Source organism: Myripristis murdjan, chromosome 17 (assembly GCF_902150065.1).
Source record: "Myripristis murdjan chromosome 17, fMyrMur1.1, whole genome shotgun sequence".
NCBI classification, from domain to species: domain Eukaryota; kingdom Metazoa; phylum Chordata; class Actinopteri; order Holocentriformes; family Holocentridae; genus Myripristis; species Myripristis murdjan.
The window spans coordinates 25021864-25040352 of NC_043996.1; the positions used below are offsets into that span (position 1 = coordinate 25021864).

An 18489-nucleotide genomic window follows, 5' to 3' on the forward strand; every position below is an offset into this window, starting at 1 on the left:
GTGTCTTTTTGGCTGCCTTGTATGTGTATTTATACCATGTGCTGCTAAAAACAAATTTCCACTCATGGACAATGAAGTTCTTCTGTTGTATTGTATTCAATTCTATTCTTATATGGGACCTTTAACCCAAATGTGACAATACAGCAACAGAACACACAACTCTTTACCATGTGGTTTTATTGAAACACTGGATTACATTTTCCTACAACACAGATGTGGTACGCACACTTAAAACACCAACAGTGGAATATAAAAAAAAAGTTAAAGAATGTACCACTAACATCAAGAAAAAGAGAAGCATCTTTTTCATATCTCTTTCTCAGAGGATTGTTTTTGTTTACAGCAGTACAAAACCAATGGGCCCGATTACATTTTAGCTTAGTGGTGTGAGATACATACTGATAGGTGCTTTGATACTTGAAGGCACATACTACACAGATCTGAAACATATATAAAATACTAACTAGTAGGTGTACATTAAACTGAAATTGTCTTTTCTTAAAATCCACAATCTTGCATATGTTCTTGACACATATATACTCTTGTCATTGATTGTAGCTTGTAGATATACATACAATATCATAACATGAGCAAAAAGCTAGCCTGGCATTCCTCTTTACATCATGTAAACTATTTCTGTATACTAATTCAAGTCTTGAAACACTGGAGCTGTATAAAAATTTTAAAAAATCATCAGACAAATCATACAATTGATGAATTATACAACTGGATCAATTAAAACGTCTTCAGCACTGTGCACTGAAAGGAAACCCCAATTGGAATTTATCACATCAATTCAAATTGAAATAAGAGATTTGTTTGGTTATAATAAAAACAAAACAAAACAGAAATTCATCTTTCTTTGGACTCTTGGACATCTGTTCGTACGCCAACACAGTCTTTCCTCCGTAACATTTAAATTCATCTTGGCTGCACACGAGTGAAATTCAGAATGACTTCAGTATGTATGTTTTCTACGTTTTCTCCTTTGGCACTGAATAACAGAAAATACTGCTTGGCAGTCTCTTTATGGCTGAAATCAAAATTGAAAACAGACTTAAGGCAGAACATTGGCATATATATTATGCAAAAAATTAAACAGTAAAAACAGTAAGCCGCCATTTGCTTTGGTTTCTTCTTCATTCCTCATCTCTGGCTGTGTTTACATGCACACAGTATTCTGGATGTTATGGTGTATCCTGGTTAAGGCCTTTGTCAGGATATGCTGTCAGTAATTATACTCATATCCAGATAAATATATATATTCATGCCTGTATGCATGAAAAAAAATCACATTTTGATCACTACAATTGACACCAAGTTTGCACTAATCTGGAAAACCAATGGTAAACATCACAAGGCATCTCCGTGTCCTAGATAATACTGGTACATACCAGCAATCAAATCTAGGTTCCTCGTGATTGAGATATGAGTTTATCCGGGTCCAACTCATTGGCAGAAAAACCAAAGCCTTTAAAGGTGCACTACATGCAATCAATTAAAGTGAGGACCATTTAGACTCATGTGATAAAAGCCACAATCAAACCAAATTTCTTGCATTTTTGACGTTTTTGTCAGTTGAATCTAAATTGTCCTTAATTCAATCAACCCTCAATTTTGTATGGTGCACCTGTAAAGGATAATGAAACCAGAAATCTTCTATAGTAGAAAAGCATTGTTGCACTGGCCTCCATCAGGTTGAAAGCATAAGCCACACTTTTGCCCATACCTAACATCAATGTTAGATGTGGTCAAAAGTGTGCTGTGTTGCATTTCTGACCGATGCTTAATAAACGAGGCACAGTTACATCACTGCAGTGAAGCACAAATGTCAACCATTAGATGACAGCAAAATCTAGATTTTCTGCTTACGTTTCATCCCTCTTTAAAGGAATATTGTTGTACATATAAACACAGCCGCCGACCTCAACCACTCAAATCTATTCTCCCGAAATTTCTCTCTCTATTACCCCTCCTTTCTTATTTATGGATCATAGATAGATCTCTGCACCTCAAGCACTGACAAATACCAGACGTGCAGAATAGATGAGGTCGGCCAGGTAGAGGATGAAGTTAACGCCGGTGAGCACAGCCACCGCCACAAGCTTATCCCACGTGCACAGCCCCGGCGAGTTGCCGCAGCTGTAGGGCCTCTGTTTTGTTCCTCCGTTCTTGGGGTCGAAGTTGAAGATGGGCCAGATGATGGTTGCTGATAGGTAGAGGACCACAGCCAACAGGGCGTAGGCGGAGAGGAAGCGTGCGAACGGGAAGGGAAGGCAGCCGGTGCCTTCTCCTACGCAGAGCACAATGATGGCTGCTGACAGGATGAAGCAGATGCAGTAGACGGCCATGCAGTACTTGAGCGCTTCATGGCGGTCGTAGACTACGGGGTCGCTGATGAAGACGAAGATGATGCAGGCCAGGAAGGTCTCACAGACCTTCAGCAAGCCGGGGGCCGTGGCCATGTAGCCGGCCACCTCACCGGGACGAGCCTTGCTGATGCTCACCTCGCTGATGTAGGCGATGGTGGCCAGGCAGGAGAAGACGGTGGACACAACGCGGTAATCATGGACCTCGTTGTGGCTCATTGAGCCCTTGAGGAAGTAGAGGGGGAAGATGATGGAGGCGGACAGGCAAAGGAGGGCGGCGTAGCAGGCGAAGGTGATGGGGAAGTTCTTCCAGGAGACGGGGGCTCGGGCCTGGAGGCCGAACAGCTCCACCAGGAGGACGAGCAGAGTGCCGGCGAAGCTGAAGGCCCAGCAGAAGATGCACCAGTCGCCGGTGCCCTGGTAGAGCCTGCCACCATGCACGGCCACAGAGAAGGCCACGCAGGAGAAGACCAGAGCCGCCAACCGTGTCCATAGGAGAGGGCTGGAGTGGAGGACGACAGGCATGATGGGAGATGTAGTCGGACGCTGAGCTGATGAAGAGAATCTGGAATTGCTGAATACTCTCCTCTTTATTTCCTCTTGTGTAGATGTTTTCCTCTGATTGTTACCATCAGCTGCTCATACAGAAGGAACTCTAAAAAAAACAGATAACAGAGAGAATTGGTCAGCAAAACATTAGATATTCTTCAACCTCGCCAGTCCTATTTGTGGGTTTGTCATTTCAAATGCAGGCTTAACAGCCAAACTTTGCTCAAGCCCACAGAACTTCATTTAAATTCTAGTGGAGATAACTAACAAATACTAAACACTAAATGACGAACAAGCATCTAAATATGTAATGTAATGTGTAATGTAATGGTGCAACCCTATAACAGCAGTGTCTTGGTTTGAATATTTTCAAGAGCGTTAATCATTCCAGCATTAAAATTCGCCCGTGTCCTCATTTTGCACTTGTAGGAGTAGCATCGAGATGTGACCAGATGAGGGCAACATCTCGCAGCTCTGCTCAAACAGGCTCTGTGGGCCTACATGGCATTTGGTGGAACACACACACACACACACACACAATGCTGCTATTGTGCTTTTACAAATGACTGAAAAAACAAAGGAAACAATGAAGAAAACAATTTGAGATTGAGAAATTAATAAATGCAAGTGCCATAAATCTCGATCATGGCACGCTGATTGACTGGTCGACCTCATGCGCACATCTCTACACCGCCTCTGCTTTCTGCTTTGTGTCAGACTTGAGTCTTGTCTGTCAACAGCGTTTATACGCAGCGCTCTGTGTCACCCTGACATTCCTCCATACACACATCCTTTTACACAGGCGTGGTGCCACCAACCCCACAGTGTGTCTGTCATCATACTCTGACCGGGACCCTCCACCCTCGGTCCAACCATCCACGCCCAGTGCCTTCATGCACACTCTGACAAAAATATCCACAATAATGTCTTCAGTGGAGTCATAGAGACAAAACTTTCTGAAACTTTCACCATTACACATCATCAGTCTGTGACCTTCAGTGTATGCCAAGACTCATTTTATGATGAAGTGCTGTCATTTAGTTTTTAGTGTACCCGCCTTTCCTCAAATTGTTCGCCCTCTTTGGTTTCAGTTAGATTTTGCTCATTTTGCATAATGATTTTCAACACCTCTCATGGTGTGCTCTGGATTTTACCTTGAGGGATACACACAGTGATAGTGATAGCAAGAGGATTTTTTTTTTTTTGTTTCGAAAAAATGAGTCACATCCTTTAATCAAAACACATGTTTGATTTATCGAGGCTATTGTTATTGGAGAAATGGTATCTCTTCCTCTGTTACGACGAATTTCTCCATGTGTGTTTTCTCAATATCGGCGCAAACAGTCTCAAGTGAGGCTCTTGTTCTTTTATTCTGAGAGCCTGACAACAAATCCTGATATTTACCTTTTGTGTAGACAGGCTGGCTGAGACATTATCAACATGCCGTGTAGCTACACTAGAGCGTGATGCTGTGTTGTCTACATTTGGAGAACTCAAGGTTACAGTACAAAAAAAAAAAAAAAAGGTTCATGCAATTATGGAGGCAAAAACAAACAGTATAGTGAAAGAGGAGAGTGAATGGGGTGTGTTTTCAGGTTTTTGGTTCTTGTTATAGCGCACCGCCAAACAACCACAATGAGCCCCAAAAATAAAGCTTTAAAATCCCATCCTTAGACTAAAATAAGGCCACATGTTTTCAGTGCAGTGTCACTTGTGTAAAGATGGATGGATCGCCGAAGGTTCACTGAGGTAAGAGCTGTTTAGACGCAACCAACAAAAAAAATGTGGATTAAACACAATAATCCATCAGTGAGTCAGGCCGACGATGAGAACCATGTACACTCAGCCATCAAATTATGTGGTTATTGCATTTTTTTTCCCTAGAGAGTCTTCCCTTCAATTATTCCCCGGCAGCTTTGCATAGTAACTTTTACGGTTTCCAGGGAGTAGCATTCCAGAAAGCACTAAGACAGGGCAGATCACACGACCAACACCAAAAGTTTGTTACTTGATTCAAGAAGAGGCTTGGATCGAGTGAACCTGCACTTGAGATTAGTAAAGTTATTTTGACATCGTTGGCTGCAATAAAAAAAAAAAAAAAAAAAACAGTTTTTAAGTGTGGATTGTGTTGAATTGACATGTTAAGATGGAGGTTTTTACAGTGCAGAGAGACAGTCTGACCACACTCCCCACTCCACCTTACATCCCTCCCCACCCACATGGCTCCACAAATGCTGCAGTCCCCGGTCCCAGTTTACATAGGAGGACAGTTATAAACAAGGTGAAAACGCCTGTTTACATTAGCATTACTAAACACCAAGGAACCCAATGGGATGAGGGGAGGCAGGGTAAGCAGGGAGGGGACGGGGCCGAACATGGAGCAAAGAGAGGGATGAAGACAGCGAGAGATGGAGGGGTGAACAGACAGAGAGAGACACGTGCACAAAGTCGAAAACCCAGCACTTGCAGAGTGACTAAGCTGAAGCTGAGAAGGCGAGAGGGGGGAGGAGTGGAAGGGAGGAAAAAAAGGGAGGGCGGAATAATACGGGGGAAGCCCTGTGCCTCAGCCGCAGAAGGACACATAGTTTCAACACAGTGATGGAGTGGAATAGCCGAGGAGTGAGTCACCTCTCGCACCGCCCCTCCCTCACATCTTACTTCTCCTCTGCCCCCCTCTCACCCCCGACACCCCCTCTCCTCCCCGCCCCGCCCCACCTCCCTCCCTTCCCCTTTTCTTTCTTGTAAGATTTTCCAACTTGTTGATGTATTCCAGATGTGCTGCAGTCTGGCGGCTGCTGAACAACTGGTAACTTTGTCATATTTGCCAAGTTCTTTCCTTTCCTTCCCTTCTTTCCCTCCGTAGTGGCTACTCCCTCACTTTTCCACCTCCACTCACCCCTCCCCCCCATCTCTCTCTCTCTCTCTCTACCTCCCGCTCTCCATCCCAGCTCAATACTCCCACTCCAGCTTTAAAGGAAGGGTACCAATTATATTTCATGTACACCACTCAAAATAAACGTATATGGGAGGGCCGTAATGGAAAAATCAATCCCCGCTCCCGCCATTACCCGCTGCTTATGGAATCAAGTCAGGAAAAAAAAAGAAAAGAAAGAGAAATGGGAGAGGAAAATGGCAGAGAGAAAAATGAGAGTGGCGGTGTGGAAAGTGGCGTTTTCGCAGAGCAGCATGGAAAACACGACAGTATCGCACAAACAGGGGCCACTTCCCTCAAGGAGAGGAGCCACTAAAATAGGTTCACACGTCGGCCTGCGACAGGACAGCAAACAGGATGTGACAGCAGCATGCTCTTTTGCACAGTCACTTTTCACATTAGCAACGGAACACATACACAGATCTAAACAGATACCAACGCAGAGAAGCACACACACACACACACACACACACACACACACACACACAGAGAGAGAGAGAGAGAGACACATAGATGGCTTTAGGCTGAGATGCTTAGGCAAGAGCGTTTGTCTCAGGCCGAGAGGTCATGTGTGCTGCTTGTTTGGTTGTCATGACACAACATCAGTAACTCGATTTCACCCATAATCCACTTAAGGGGGCATCCATGGGCTGAGACACAAGACAGGCTCTGTCGGTGAACCGTCCCAGAATCCCACACTGATGCATGGGAAGAGGGAGGGAGAGAGGCTGACAATCAATATCTTTATATCTGACCAACAAAGTAGTCAGCATTTCCTCCTAGATTTTTTTTTTTTTTTTTTTTTTTTTTTTTGTGAAGGAAAAGCCCCTGAAACAACACTCAGACCATCACGGGACACTAAACCTCTTCACTGAAAACCAAATTAATTAAATTCCTTTTGAATCAGCACTACCTCGTCATCCTCCTCAGCTCCGTCACTCTCACAGATGGGTTACCACTGCTGCTCAGCTGAGCTTTGTTCAAACTCACAGAAATTCATTTTAAATTGTAGGGGAGATCCCAAGTTTTTTTTTTTTTTTTTTTTTTTTAAGATATCAAATATATCCTGCTGAATTACAGGGAAATGTGTAGGAGATCACATTTAGGCAAGTCTACTTTCTGCTTGATGTAATGGTGGAGCCATAAAAAATGTCATCTTGTGTTTGAATATTTCACTCAGTATAAGCATGATGTATAGCTTCAGTGATGCATACATACATTCAATTATGGTACAAAAAAATGTTATTTCAACTGCACACTACTTAAGGGTAAATGTAAGGCAGGATGACCCACCACACCTATTCAGTGGCAGGGGAAACTCGTTAGACCTTGACATGGAGAAAAACAAATGTTATCACAGGTTTTCCAGTGGAAGTGTGGATGTTGTTTTTATGTTCTGATGAGCTACTGGATATCTGAATTTCCCTTTGGGGGTGAATAAAGTTTTATCTATCTATCAATCTATTTTTCCGTGTAGATTTTGTTCTCTGAAACAGTGCAGGCGGGGACACTAAATTTCTCCAGTGAAAACAAGACTTGTGGCACTCCTTTAGGATAAAGACTAGCCCATCTCTTAGAGGCAGGGCGGCCCACCACACCTATTCAACAGCAGAGAAAACTCAAAGACATATCATTGGACCATTTAAAAGATGCATGTTAAAAATAAAATCATTTCATGGCAGGTTTTTCAGACTGTTAATGTAGTCGAGCTGAAGTCAGGGAGGACATTTCTGATATTTAATAACAGGCTATAGTATATCTGATATAACAGTCTAGTATCGGCCCAATACTGGCGCACATCGGTCTAAGCTCTTATCTACACGCATGTAAATGCCGAACCATGAGGGTGTTGTTAAGGCAGTGGGAAATTTGTCATATGCTCCAATGCTTATCAGTGCTGCCCTCTGAGTCATTTCTGCTCCAGTTTAGGTCGACATTCAGCCTGTAGCTACAACAAAAATCCATGCATGTTCACCGCAGTTTATCACAAGTTCACGCAGCAGTCAGCCGAGTTAATGAGCAGCACAGAGAGCATGAAGGTCCTGATAAAGCGCGTCCTGTCTGGGTGACAGCTGCGCTCCCGTCCGGCAGAGGTTCATGCTTCATTCATTGACAGCAGAGGTGGGTGTGCCTCATGCCGCGCCCTGCTCCCACCGCAACACACATCCACTTACAAACTACTGGAGAGGAAAAAAAAAAAAACAAAAACAACTCCACTGAGCCTCCGATGATCATGTTAGAATAACCCAGATATCACAGCAAAAGTTGGAAAAAAAAAAAAAAAAAAACACGCACACACACAAAGTCCTATTGAAATACCATAGAAAATACCATGAAGTGCGATTAAGTTGCTTTAAATACATACAAATATCATAGGAATAGCCTGTTAAAGCGACCCCCCGTCTTCATTTACACTGGACTGAGTCGCTATGCGGGCGGTTGTCCAAACTCATTTCAAATGTAGACTCAGACAGTGATGTCACTGCAAAACCATGTCAAACAAAGTGTGCACTGTGTAAAAACGGGGCGAAATTAACTCCATCCTGCAAAGAAAGCCGCACTGAGGCTCACTCTGGCTGCTGCTTTGTGCTCTGCTCCCTCACTAGAGGCATGCAGGTAAGCAAGCTGCAACAAGTTGCTGCCCCAAACAACACATTTTTCCCGGCATCAACCTAAACAGAAGAGCTTATCTCGGGTTGTTTTTACGCAATTACGCACAGCACGATTTTGCCAGATTTTTTTTTTCTTTGGTTACCTTTGTGGGTCTTGAAAGCTGCTATTCTTTGTTCTCCCAGGGTCTCCAGTGGTAGAAAATGGTAGAATGCAAGGCTCCTGCTCCCTGTTCGGACTTACTAGGCTCATGAGTAGCTCCCCGCCCAGCAAACCAAATTAGGCATCAAATGTCTGCACCGTTATCCACATCTCTGCTGCACGTCACCTACTCATCCCTCCTCCACCGGCTCAGGCCACTTTTCACCCTTTTCCCCACTTATTTTTTATTTTTTAAAATGACAAGTAACCAGGGATGTAATGGAGGAGAAACCCGCCTGAAAAAAGTAGCCTAATTTCTCGGATAGAACTTAACACCTGTGGAGCTTTACATAAGTGCGCAGCGCAATATCAATCAAGGGGATGACAAAATATGTAATGCTATAACTGATTTTTAAGATGCATATTGCTCCAACATCTTGGAGTGAACTGCTTGTTTAAGCAATGCATCCCACTTTGGAAATTAAAAAAAAAAGAAAGAAAGAAATAGAAATGTGCCCATATCATTGGTTTTTAAATGACTTTTTTTTTTTTTTTTTTAATGATGTAGATGCCTTTCTTGGCCAGGAATCACTTGAAACCTATCCTCGTTGTGATTTAAATGTGGTTAAATACAGGATTTTATGTTTTATGATCATCACAATTTTTTTTTCAGTTTTATTATATTTTAAATCCGAAATCCGATCTCTCTGTCATTGAATCACTGACACTATAGGGCAAACTGTGAGTGAACAGGAAACACCTGGGCTAACATAATCCTCAGTACTGATGAGAAACACTACTGAAACTGTTCTAATCACTTTGGAGCCGTCCTTATAGTTTACTTAGGTTTTATTTTATTTTCTGAGCAGGGGGGGATTACTGTCAGGAAGTCGAAAAATGTCAGATATGTTTCAGCCTCACGGTCTGACTTATTTCCGACATTATTTGTGTGTGTTGCTAAGAAACGGCGGCCGCATCCCATAGTAACCGCGCTTTTATTTACAGGGTGAGGGGTGACGTATGTTTCCTGACCGGGTTAAAAAAACAATCTGAGCATCCCAAGTGAGAGAGAGAGAGAGAGAGAGAGAGAGAGAGAGAGAGAGAGAGAGAGAGAGAGAGAGAGAGAGAGAGAGAGAGAGAGAGTCTATGTGTGCGTGAGGGGGAGAAAGCGGCAGAGAGAAGAATGTGTCCATTTCATATCACATGCGCATTCTTATGATAACTACAAGATGTTTTAATTTGCCTCAGTCCCTCATTAAAATCCATAATAGGGCAGCGCGCGAGACTTCACACTTTCACAATAGTAAATGCTGCTATTGTGTGTGTGTGTGTGTGTGTGTGTGTGTGTGTGTGTGTGTGTGTGTGTATGTGTGTGTGTGTGTGTGTGTGTGTGTGTGTGTGTGTGTGTGTGTGTGTTGAGAGAGAGTGTGGGGGAGAGAACGAAGAATGTTCTATTCTATTCTATTCTATTCTATTCTATTCTATTCTATTCTATTAGTTTTATTTCCTTTCAATACAGAAACTTACCCCATCAGCTGGATAAATACACATGATTTTATCTTGTCGCTTGTACTTTGAATTTATTTAGGCTATTCCACACTTTTTTTTGCACAATAACAAACAGAAGTTGACATTTCGAGGCACGCACGTTTCGTACACGTGTGCCCTGGATTATCTTGTGAACTCAGTGATACAAAGACCTGTCGAAAAACATTAATAATGTAATAGGCCTACATATTATAATACAGTCATAATATAATACAATAAAACGGGACATCAGGATTCCCTTTTACCCATCTATTCTTTTCTATTCTGTTCTATTCTATTCTACTGTAGCTACTGTATGTATTATACATCACCCAGCACATTAACTGTTTATTTATTATTTATTATCTATATATCACATCCTAGGTTAATATACATTCACACTGTTTTTCAGACTGGGGGGAAGTGGTGATTCCTTCAGAGGTCGAATCAAGTCGGTTAGTTCCTGAATCCCAGTACCGGGCGTCGGGTTCTGCCACTTGGTTCTTGGTTTCGGGGTTTCATGCTAACTCTCCTTATCTATACAATCATGTAGGCTATATAGCCTAGCCTACTTCACTTCCACCTGTATATTTCATATTCATTACCATCTGCATATTTCACATCTCATATCTCTTTTTCTTAGGTTAGCCCTTATTGTAGCCTATATTTTTAGTTTTTAGCCTTTATAGTCTTTATTGTAGCCTATATATTTAGCTTTTATTCTATTTTATTTAACTTTATTATATGTTTCTACTGTTGCTGCTGGAACACCAGAATTTCCTTGGTTGGGATCAATAAAGTCTATCTATCTATCTATCTATCTATCTATCTATCTATCTATCTATCCTGTTCTATTCTATTCTATTCTGTCCACTTCGTACCTTTTCGTGTTTTGCCGCCGCTGTTCGTGCTCTGTCATTCCCGTCGCTGCCACCAGATGACGCCAGACTTTAAATTTAACCTGCGTCATGACGTGTGCGTGCGCGACAGTTTGGTTGGATTTTTTTTTTTTTTTTTTTTTTTTCCCCCTTTAGAACGACAACGTCATTTTTGAGAGACTCGGGTGGGTGTTTGGTTTGGGGGAAAGAAGGCAACATGGCGTCAGGATCAGCCGAGTCTTCCACTGGCCAGGATGCAGAACTGGATGAGTTATTGGACAGTAAGGCTTTGGCGTTTTAGTCTTCACTGCGACGGTTGTGTTTACCGGTGTCGGCACGCTTTGTTGTGGTCTGAAAAATGGCTGCGGTTCGGCCGTTGGATCGAGTCTGAGTCACTGCGGGAATGTGCTCGGTCCTAATATCGGCCAGATTAGCTAAGGTTACCCCCGGCGGGATTACTAGCCGACTAGTCTTTTAGTAAAGCGTCATTTATTCAACTTTAATATGTGTTTTCTTTGTTGGAAGCCTTTTAAAATGCCGTGTGTGTTGCTAACTGTCGCCTTCACCCGCAGAGCTGATGGTAACGTCCGTGTCCTTGACGTTTTATTGAAAGAGGACTATCTGTTGACAGTTTAGCTCGAAAAAAACTGAGCTGACTCTTCTGTTTTTGTTTTTCTTCGTAGTGTGTTCATGACTTAGGCTTGCTACTCGGTATTTGTGCTGAAACCCTCTTCAGTCAAATGTACACCCTTTTCACCTTAATTAAAACGCTGTCATTAGATAGATAGATAGATAGATAGATAGATAGATACTTTATTCATCCCGCAGGAAATTCACATTTTTTTCAGCAGTATCCACAGATTACAGATTAAGTAAAAAAAAAAAAAAAATAGAAATAAAGAATAAGATCTAAGTACAACAGAATACAACAGAATAACCTAAGTACAACCCAGTGTGCTAAAAGCAATGTGCAACAAAAAAAAACAAACAGAAAAAACCGTGTGCATGGGTGTATAAAATGTGCATAGAGGTAGGTCAATGTGCAAATTTAGAAGAAAGAAGAAATGTACAGTATACACATGATAAATAGCAATTACCATTCTTGAAAGGGCATGTTCACCCCAAAATAGTAATTAAATAAATCAGTCATTAACAACTTACCTCCATGCCTGTCTAACTTCATTGAGGTTCAGGTTCAGAAATCATCATAGTCTATTTTAGTTTATTGAAGTTAAGTTTCTTATTCAGCTCCCAGATGACATGACCCATCAGATTTCTCCAAACTGCTCCTTTAGTCCAGTCCAAATGTTTTCCAGCTACATCATTGTGTAATGGGTCCAAACGTCCAATAATGATGTGGTGTGTATGAGGGGAAATAAGGGAGATAATATTGAGGTAAATATTTAACATACATCAGCTTTATTTAGGTTGTTTGGATGAAGGCACTGAGGTGGAAGTCTTTAACTGGCTGTGCATCTGCTGGTCCCATAAGATAAATACTGAGTGAATAAATGATGATTGAATTTTCATGTTGAGGTGAACTTATTCTTTACAGGTTATGTTGTGTGTCAGCACTGATGGGATCCCTTCGTTACAGGTGCGTTAGATGACTTTGACAAGACGTCGGCGCCTCCAGCTCCTGAGGCGGCAGCTGCTTCGTCTTCAGCCAAGAGCGGAGCAGCAAAGGTCTGTTTGTTCTCCTCAGCACTGGCAGACATTTACTGTCTGTGGGGTGATGGGTGTTTGAATATTAACATTTATTTATTTATTTTTTACATACGTAAACACTGTGTGACAGGGACCCGCCTTTTGTTTACCTGTGTTTTCACTTGCCTGTGCAGTGTGTTTCTCTTGGTTTCATTTCACTTGGGCTGCAGTTTTCTTGGTGCTTGCATCGTGGATGTTGTCTGACTTGACAGGTGGGGCGGCCAAAACAAAATATTAGCTGTGTATTAGATGACAAATAGCATTTAATATATTTAGAACGCCCAGATATAATAAATACAAATATACCAACTATACAAGTCTCAGTGAAATCAAAAATAACTTATTTTTTATTTTGTATGCTTTATAGCATACAGCATATTTCTTTGCCTGTGTTTCTTGTGTTGTATTATAATACTGTTACTTTTACTTAATGTAAAACACTAAACCTGGAGTGGTTAACTCAATGCTATGATAGTAGGCATACATAAAAATACCATTAAAATAAAACCAGATTTTTGAACAGTCATGCTCAGGGTCCATATTTAACCTTTTGGCTCATCTGCCAAACATATTTGTTATCAGCCGTAAAACTGCACCATGCATTATTTACATACTGCGCTTTTGAGATTCAGATTTTAGTCAGGATCCTTCATCGTTCAGATGACACATCTTGCAAGAACGCCAACCTCCATGACTTTTGTCTTTGCCTTCAGATTTTCTTTTTGATGGCTTAACACCAGAAATGTGTCCTGGCATCTCTAATAACAATAATACATCAAATTACAGAACCAGGACCCTCTCAAAATGCATTTCATTAAGACTTTTAAGACATCACAACTTATATTGACTCAGATTTGTTAGAGAAAAGTTACTGCCTCCGTGAACAACTCCCCACCTGTTCAGAAAGCACTTTATTTACCTGTTGTTTTCGGTCTGTTCAGCCCCCCATGCTGGAGGACACCAAGTTCTTTGAGACTCTGTTTGAGGGCGACATGGCCAGCCAAGCCAGGGAGGAGTGGGAGAAGGCCATGACTGAACTAGCCCAGGAGGAGCCAGAGCTGCTCCAACACTTCCAGAAACTATCAGAGGCTGCAGGGAAAGTTGGTAAGCTCCATTGGTTAACTTATTTTGTGGTTAGTAGTGTATTTTCTTGTGCTCTCTCTATCGTTTCTGTAGCCCAAACTGTATCTGTGTGTCCTCTGCAGGTACTGATGTTGCCTCCCAACAAGAATTCACCTCCTGTCTTAAAGAAACCCTCAGTGGCTTGGCCAAAAATGCAGACAACCTGCAGGTGGGTCGACTGAGAATCCAGTAATGTTTTGAAACTGTTTTTAGCACTGAAAATATGGGAGAATTTACATAACCATTGTTTTTTTTTCCCCCCTCTGGTGTCTTTCAGAGTGCAGGGTTAGCTGGCGAGGATCTGGTCAAGGCTCTAGAGGGCCTGGGATTGGACGAGGGCGGAGAAGGGGGCGGGGAAGACGGTAACATCCTGCCCATCATGCAATCCATCATGCAGAATCTTCTCTCTAAGGAAGTGCTTTATCCGTCGCTCAAAGAGATCACTGCCAAGGTATTTTCATATTTCAAGGTGTTTTCATAGTTGTTACCATATTCTGTAGTCATTTCCATCCCCAACTGGTTATCTGTCACTCACCCCCGCAGTACCCAGAGTGGCTGGATACCAATAAGACCAGCCTCAGCCAGGAGGACTACCAGCGGTACGAGCAGCAGGCCAAAATCATGGGAGACATCTGCAAGCAGTTTGAGAGCGAGGAGGAGGGGGGAGGGGACAGGGAGGGCGTGTTTGAAAACATTTTGGAACTGATGCAGCAGGTGAGGCAGCGTTGCTCCTGTTGTGTGTTTAGACTTTCTGTTGCTTGAATGGTTAGTGATTAGTTAGTAATGTATCTGTGGTAATCCAGTATGCAGAGTCATTTTTACCGTTACTTTCAGTGGCTTTTGCATCAACACCCTGCTCAGCATTTGGGGTGTGAATCATTATTTAACAAGGTTTTTTTTTTTTTTTTTTTTTTTAATAGAAGCTGTCAGTAGAAGGTATTTTGTGCTGATATATTTAAATTACACAATTTAAATACCAGAAAAAAATCCCTTGTAAGATGAAGAAATTATTTAAATGGTTAAAGGCTCTTTATAACTGGTTGACCCACTTCACCTCTTTAATAGCAGGGAAAGCTGTGGGATATAGTTCTGTGTTTTAAAATATATGTGCATTGTTTAAAGCTCAGTGAATAACTTCATGAATAAATTAAATGTAAAAATGAACCGCATTTCATTTGCAGATTTTACAGACTGTTCCTCTCATATAAGTACTCGACCGCATGATAAGAGATACTTTGTAAAAACTCAGTATTGGTCTATAAAAGTGATCTTTGTGTGTAGCCCTAATGAAAAAGCTCAGCTACCATCGGAACTCACTGGGGACTTTCATGTTTCTATTTACAGCTGCAAGATCTGGGCCAGCCACCCAAAGAGCTAGCTGGTGATGCCGTAAGTTCTCCTGTGCTCTCAGACAGAACTACACTGTGATTTTGAATTTATTTGATTTGGGAAATGGAGAAATTCACATCGAGGAAAAAATAAAACAACAGTTAATGTAGATTTGACCAGAAATCAACAAAACACTGTCAAAATGATGTATATTGTTTTAATACTTGCCACTTCTCAGTTTTCTCCAAAGTAGTCAATCGCTTCTTTTTTTAAACGTTTTATCAATCACTGGATCAGAGTATTGATACACAGGATTATAGTAACAGCATGTAGTTGATAAAAAAGTGTCTAGTGGAGGAAAGGAACCCTAAATGTGCTCATACATGACCACAGTTTTTCTTCCTGCTTCAGCCACCGGGCTTCAACTTCGATATGGAGTCCCTGAATCTCCCAGGAGTCCCTGGGGCGGGCGCGGCGGAGCAGTGCTCAATCATGTGATCCGGGGAAGCGGCGCGGCTCATCGGAGACACCGAAGCCCGGGTCTGTCTGGGTGCGTCAGAGATGGGGAGTGAAGGAGGGAGGACAGAGTGTGAGGACGAGGTCGAGCAGAGCGGCGACTCTGCTCTCCCTGACGCAGGGGGTTTCTGGATGGCAGACGGGAGGAAGCGAGGCTCGAGAAAAAAACCAACAGGAACCACACACAACTACACACGTGAACACACACTCTGCTCTCATGTCACAAGAATCACTGAACGCACAACTGACAACACGTTAACATCTCCGCTTTTTGTCAGCAGCTGCCACAGCTCCTTCCTGGCTCGGTTGGTGATGGCATTCCCCAAAAAATGAAAATACACTACCCATCTCTCATTAGTTTGTAGTATACTGTTTAGCCTCATGGTGAAATCTGACCGGCCACTTCACGGGTATAAACAGTGCCTTTGCAAAATGGTTCTGAATTGTTATTTTAGGTTTTACTGTAAGGTGAAGATTCTGCCACTTTCCAGTGAAGTACCTCTTAGGGGTAAGATTTTTAAAAAATGTGGAACTGCTTTATCATAAGATGCCAAGTTTACACAAACTCAGCCATCATTTGGTGTCGTGGTTTGATTCACCCATAAATTCACCTCTGTTTCTATACAGGCGCAGGATTTGACTCTCAAAATTTGCTGTCTTTATGATTAACAAGATGTGTACATGAACGCTGAAAAAAAAAAATGTATATTTGTTAACTATGTAAAGAATACAGAAGACAGTTGAGGATTTAACGCCTCAGAATAATATAAATTCCTAGCACTTATTTCAGCCGACTAATTTTACATGACCCATCCGCTGTGTTTTATTTCCCAATCAAGGTATTGATTTGAAGTGATGTGCAAATAATGACTCCCAGATGCCTTTGCTGTGATCATTAGAGTTAGGATTTCTATAGAGCTGCAACGATTAGTCGAGCAATCGATGTAGTTGTTAACTATAAAATTAATCGGCAACTGTTTTGATAATGGACTAATCATTTTGAGTCATTTTTACGAGGAAAATATCCAAATTCTCTGATTCCAGCTTCTCTCAAATGTGAATATTTTCCGGTTTCTTTCGTCCTCTGTGGAGGTAAACTAAATGTCTTTGGGTTGAATGTCAGTCGGGACAAAATGAGACATTTGAGGACGTCGCCTTGGGCTGCGGGAATCTGCAATGAACATTTCTCTCCGTTTTACGGACCAAACAACCAGTCAGTTTGTCAAGAAAATGACTGACAGATGAATTGATGTTGAAAATAATTGTCAGTTGCAGCTCTAGATTTCTGTGCAGCGTGCTCCCCTGGTGTTTTGGTGTGTGTGTGTGTGTGTGTGTGTGCAGAGATGTGATGTGTGGTTATGGCATTCATGTGAGGAAGGTGGAACACTTGGCTGGTGGTCGGGAGTGTGTTAGTACATGAAAGAGAGTGTGAGTCCCCTCTGCCCTGCATTGAAACAAGCTTCCCTGAGGAGAAGTGAAACAGGCAGAGCGCTCCCCTCCTCATGTTGAATCACACGAGGAGGAAAGTCACACAGATGTAGTGAAGAGTCAGAAATGAACACCACACCACCAGCCAGAGCCCTCCAGATTAGCTTACTCCACCAGCCACTTTGATAGATCCCCAGTTTCAGGCTTCTTTTCTGCTCTAAACATCAAATTGTCTGGTAAAATAACAGTGAAAGTGGCTGGAATCTACCGGCCGCAGCGACCGGTGGACAAAAGTTTACTGCACTGACTATGGAGAGAGGCCTGGAAACGACACAGCAGGCAGGCCGTCATCAATAGCTGAACACCGAGGGGGGCGTTTTGAAAAGATGAAGTCAGCCGTGCACTGAAAGAGATTAGACTTACATCGAACACAGCAGAGAGGAGCTGTGGCTTTTCATGCGGCCTGTGTTTCATATAATAGACGGGGTGCAATCTATTCAAATCTCAGGGCTGATGAAAACACGCCCAGGGCACGGTTACAACAAATGCAACCTGTAATTTCACACTAGTACTGTTTTTCTTTCTTTCTTTTGTTGTACTTTGTAAATATCAACATGGAATAAACTAATGATATAACAGCTCTGAGTCTGTGTGTCTTTCCTCCACATAGTAACAGCTGTGTTTCAGAAAAGCAGTGAAGGAGCTGATATATTTTTCATATTGAGCTGTATATTAACAGAGGGAGATGGGATGATCATGTGACAAACATTATCAAGGCAGAAATGTATCAGGAGGCTAATTACAGAAAATTATTAGTTTGTGATGGGCAACAACAACTGGTGTTATGAAGTGAAGATTTCATGCTAATGAAGACATTTAAACATTTAAAAATTATGTTTTTTTTTTGTCAGATGAATCATCTATAATCAGTTATTTTGGCTAAATATTGTATCCATAAAATGATTTGGCTCAAAAAATTACCCTCCTTGCATGTTTTCAAAGATTCTGATGTTAAAACATTTGAGTCCTATTGAAAATTTAAAACTCACAAATCACAAATTGGCAAAAACTATGAAATTCTAACTCCAATTAGCAGACCCTGAAGTTTTGCTTGTTTGTTTGTTTGTTTCCCCTACATTTCGTAATTTATTGCGATTTACTGTGCTGTAATTTAATTTTATATTAATTTTATGCTTAAATATATTTACAGACTGATAAAAAATGTATGTAGCATGTATATTTAATGCACTTGACTTGAATTTAATCAAGTAAAGGAGAGAAAAAAATGTTATGAGCCAAAGTTCTTAACTTTACGTTTTCCTTTATTTGAGATAATTCAAATCAAGTACGCGAAAGTTAAATGGCACCTACACTGTTCAGT

General features: G+C 41.7%; 2 protein-coding genes across 2 annotated transcripts; one reads left to right on the forward strand and one right to left on the reverse strand.

The window, feature by feature from the left end:
* Positions 1–160: 160 nt before the first annotated feature.
* On the reverse strand, positions 161–8729 carry myadmb (myeloid associated differentiation marker b). The gene is made up of 2 exons (XM_030074482.1): positions 8606–8729; positions 161–3024 (listed from the first exon to the last, which is right to left on the reverse strand). Exon 2 carries the CDS (start codon positions 2892–2894, stop codon positions 2013–2015), a length of 882 nt encoding a protein of 293 aa, XP_029930342.1. The 5' UTR covers positions 2895–3024; positions 8606–8729; the 3' UTR covers positions 161–2012.
* A 2440-nt stretch (positions 8730–11169) lies between these two features.
* pex19 (peroxisomal biogenesis factor 19) lies at positions 11170–17748 on the forward strand. Its single transcript, XM_030074483.1, has 8 exons — positions 11170–11287; positions 12604–12692; positions 13655–13817; positions 13919–14004; positions 14113–14286; positions 14379–14549; positions 15180–15224; positions 15576–17748. The coding sequence occupies exons 1-8, from the start codon at positions 11224–11226 to the stop codon at positions 15660–15662; spliced, it is 879 nt and encodes a 292-aa protein (XP_029930343.1). The 5' UTR covers positions 11170–11223; the 3' UTR covers positions 15663–17748.
* Positions 17749–18489: the final 741 nt, after the last annotated feature.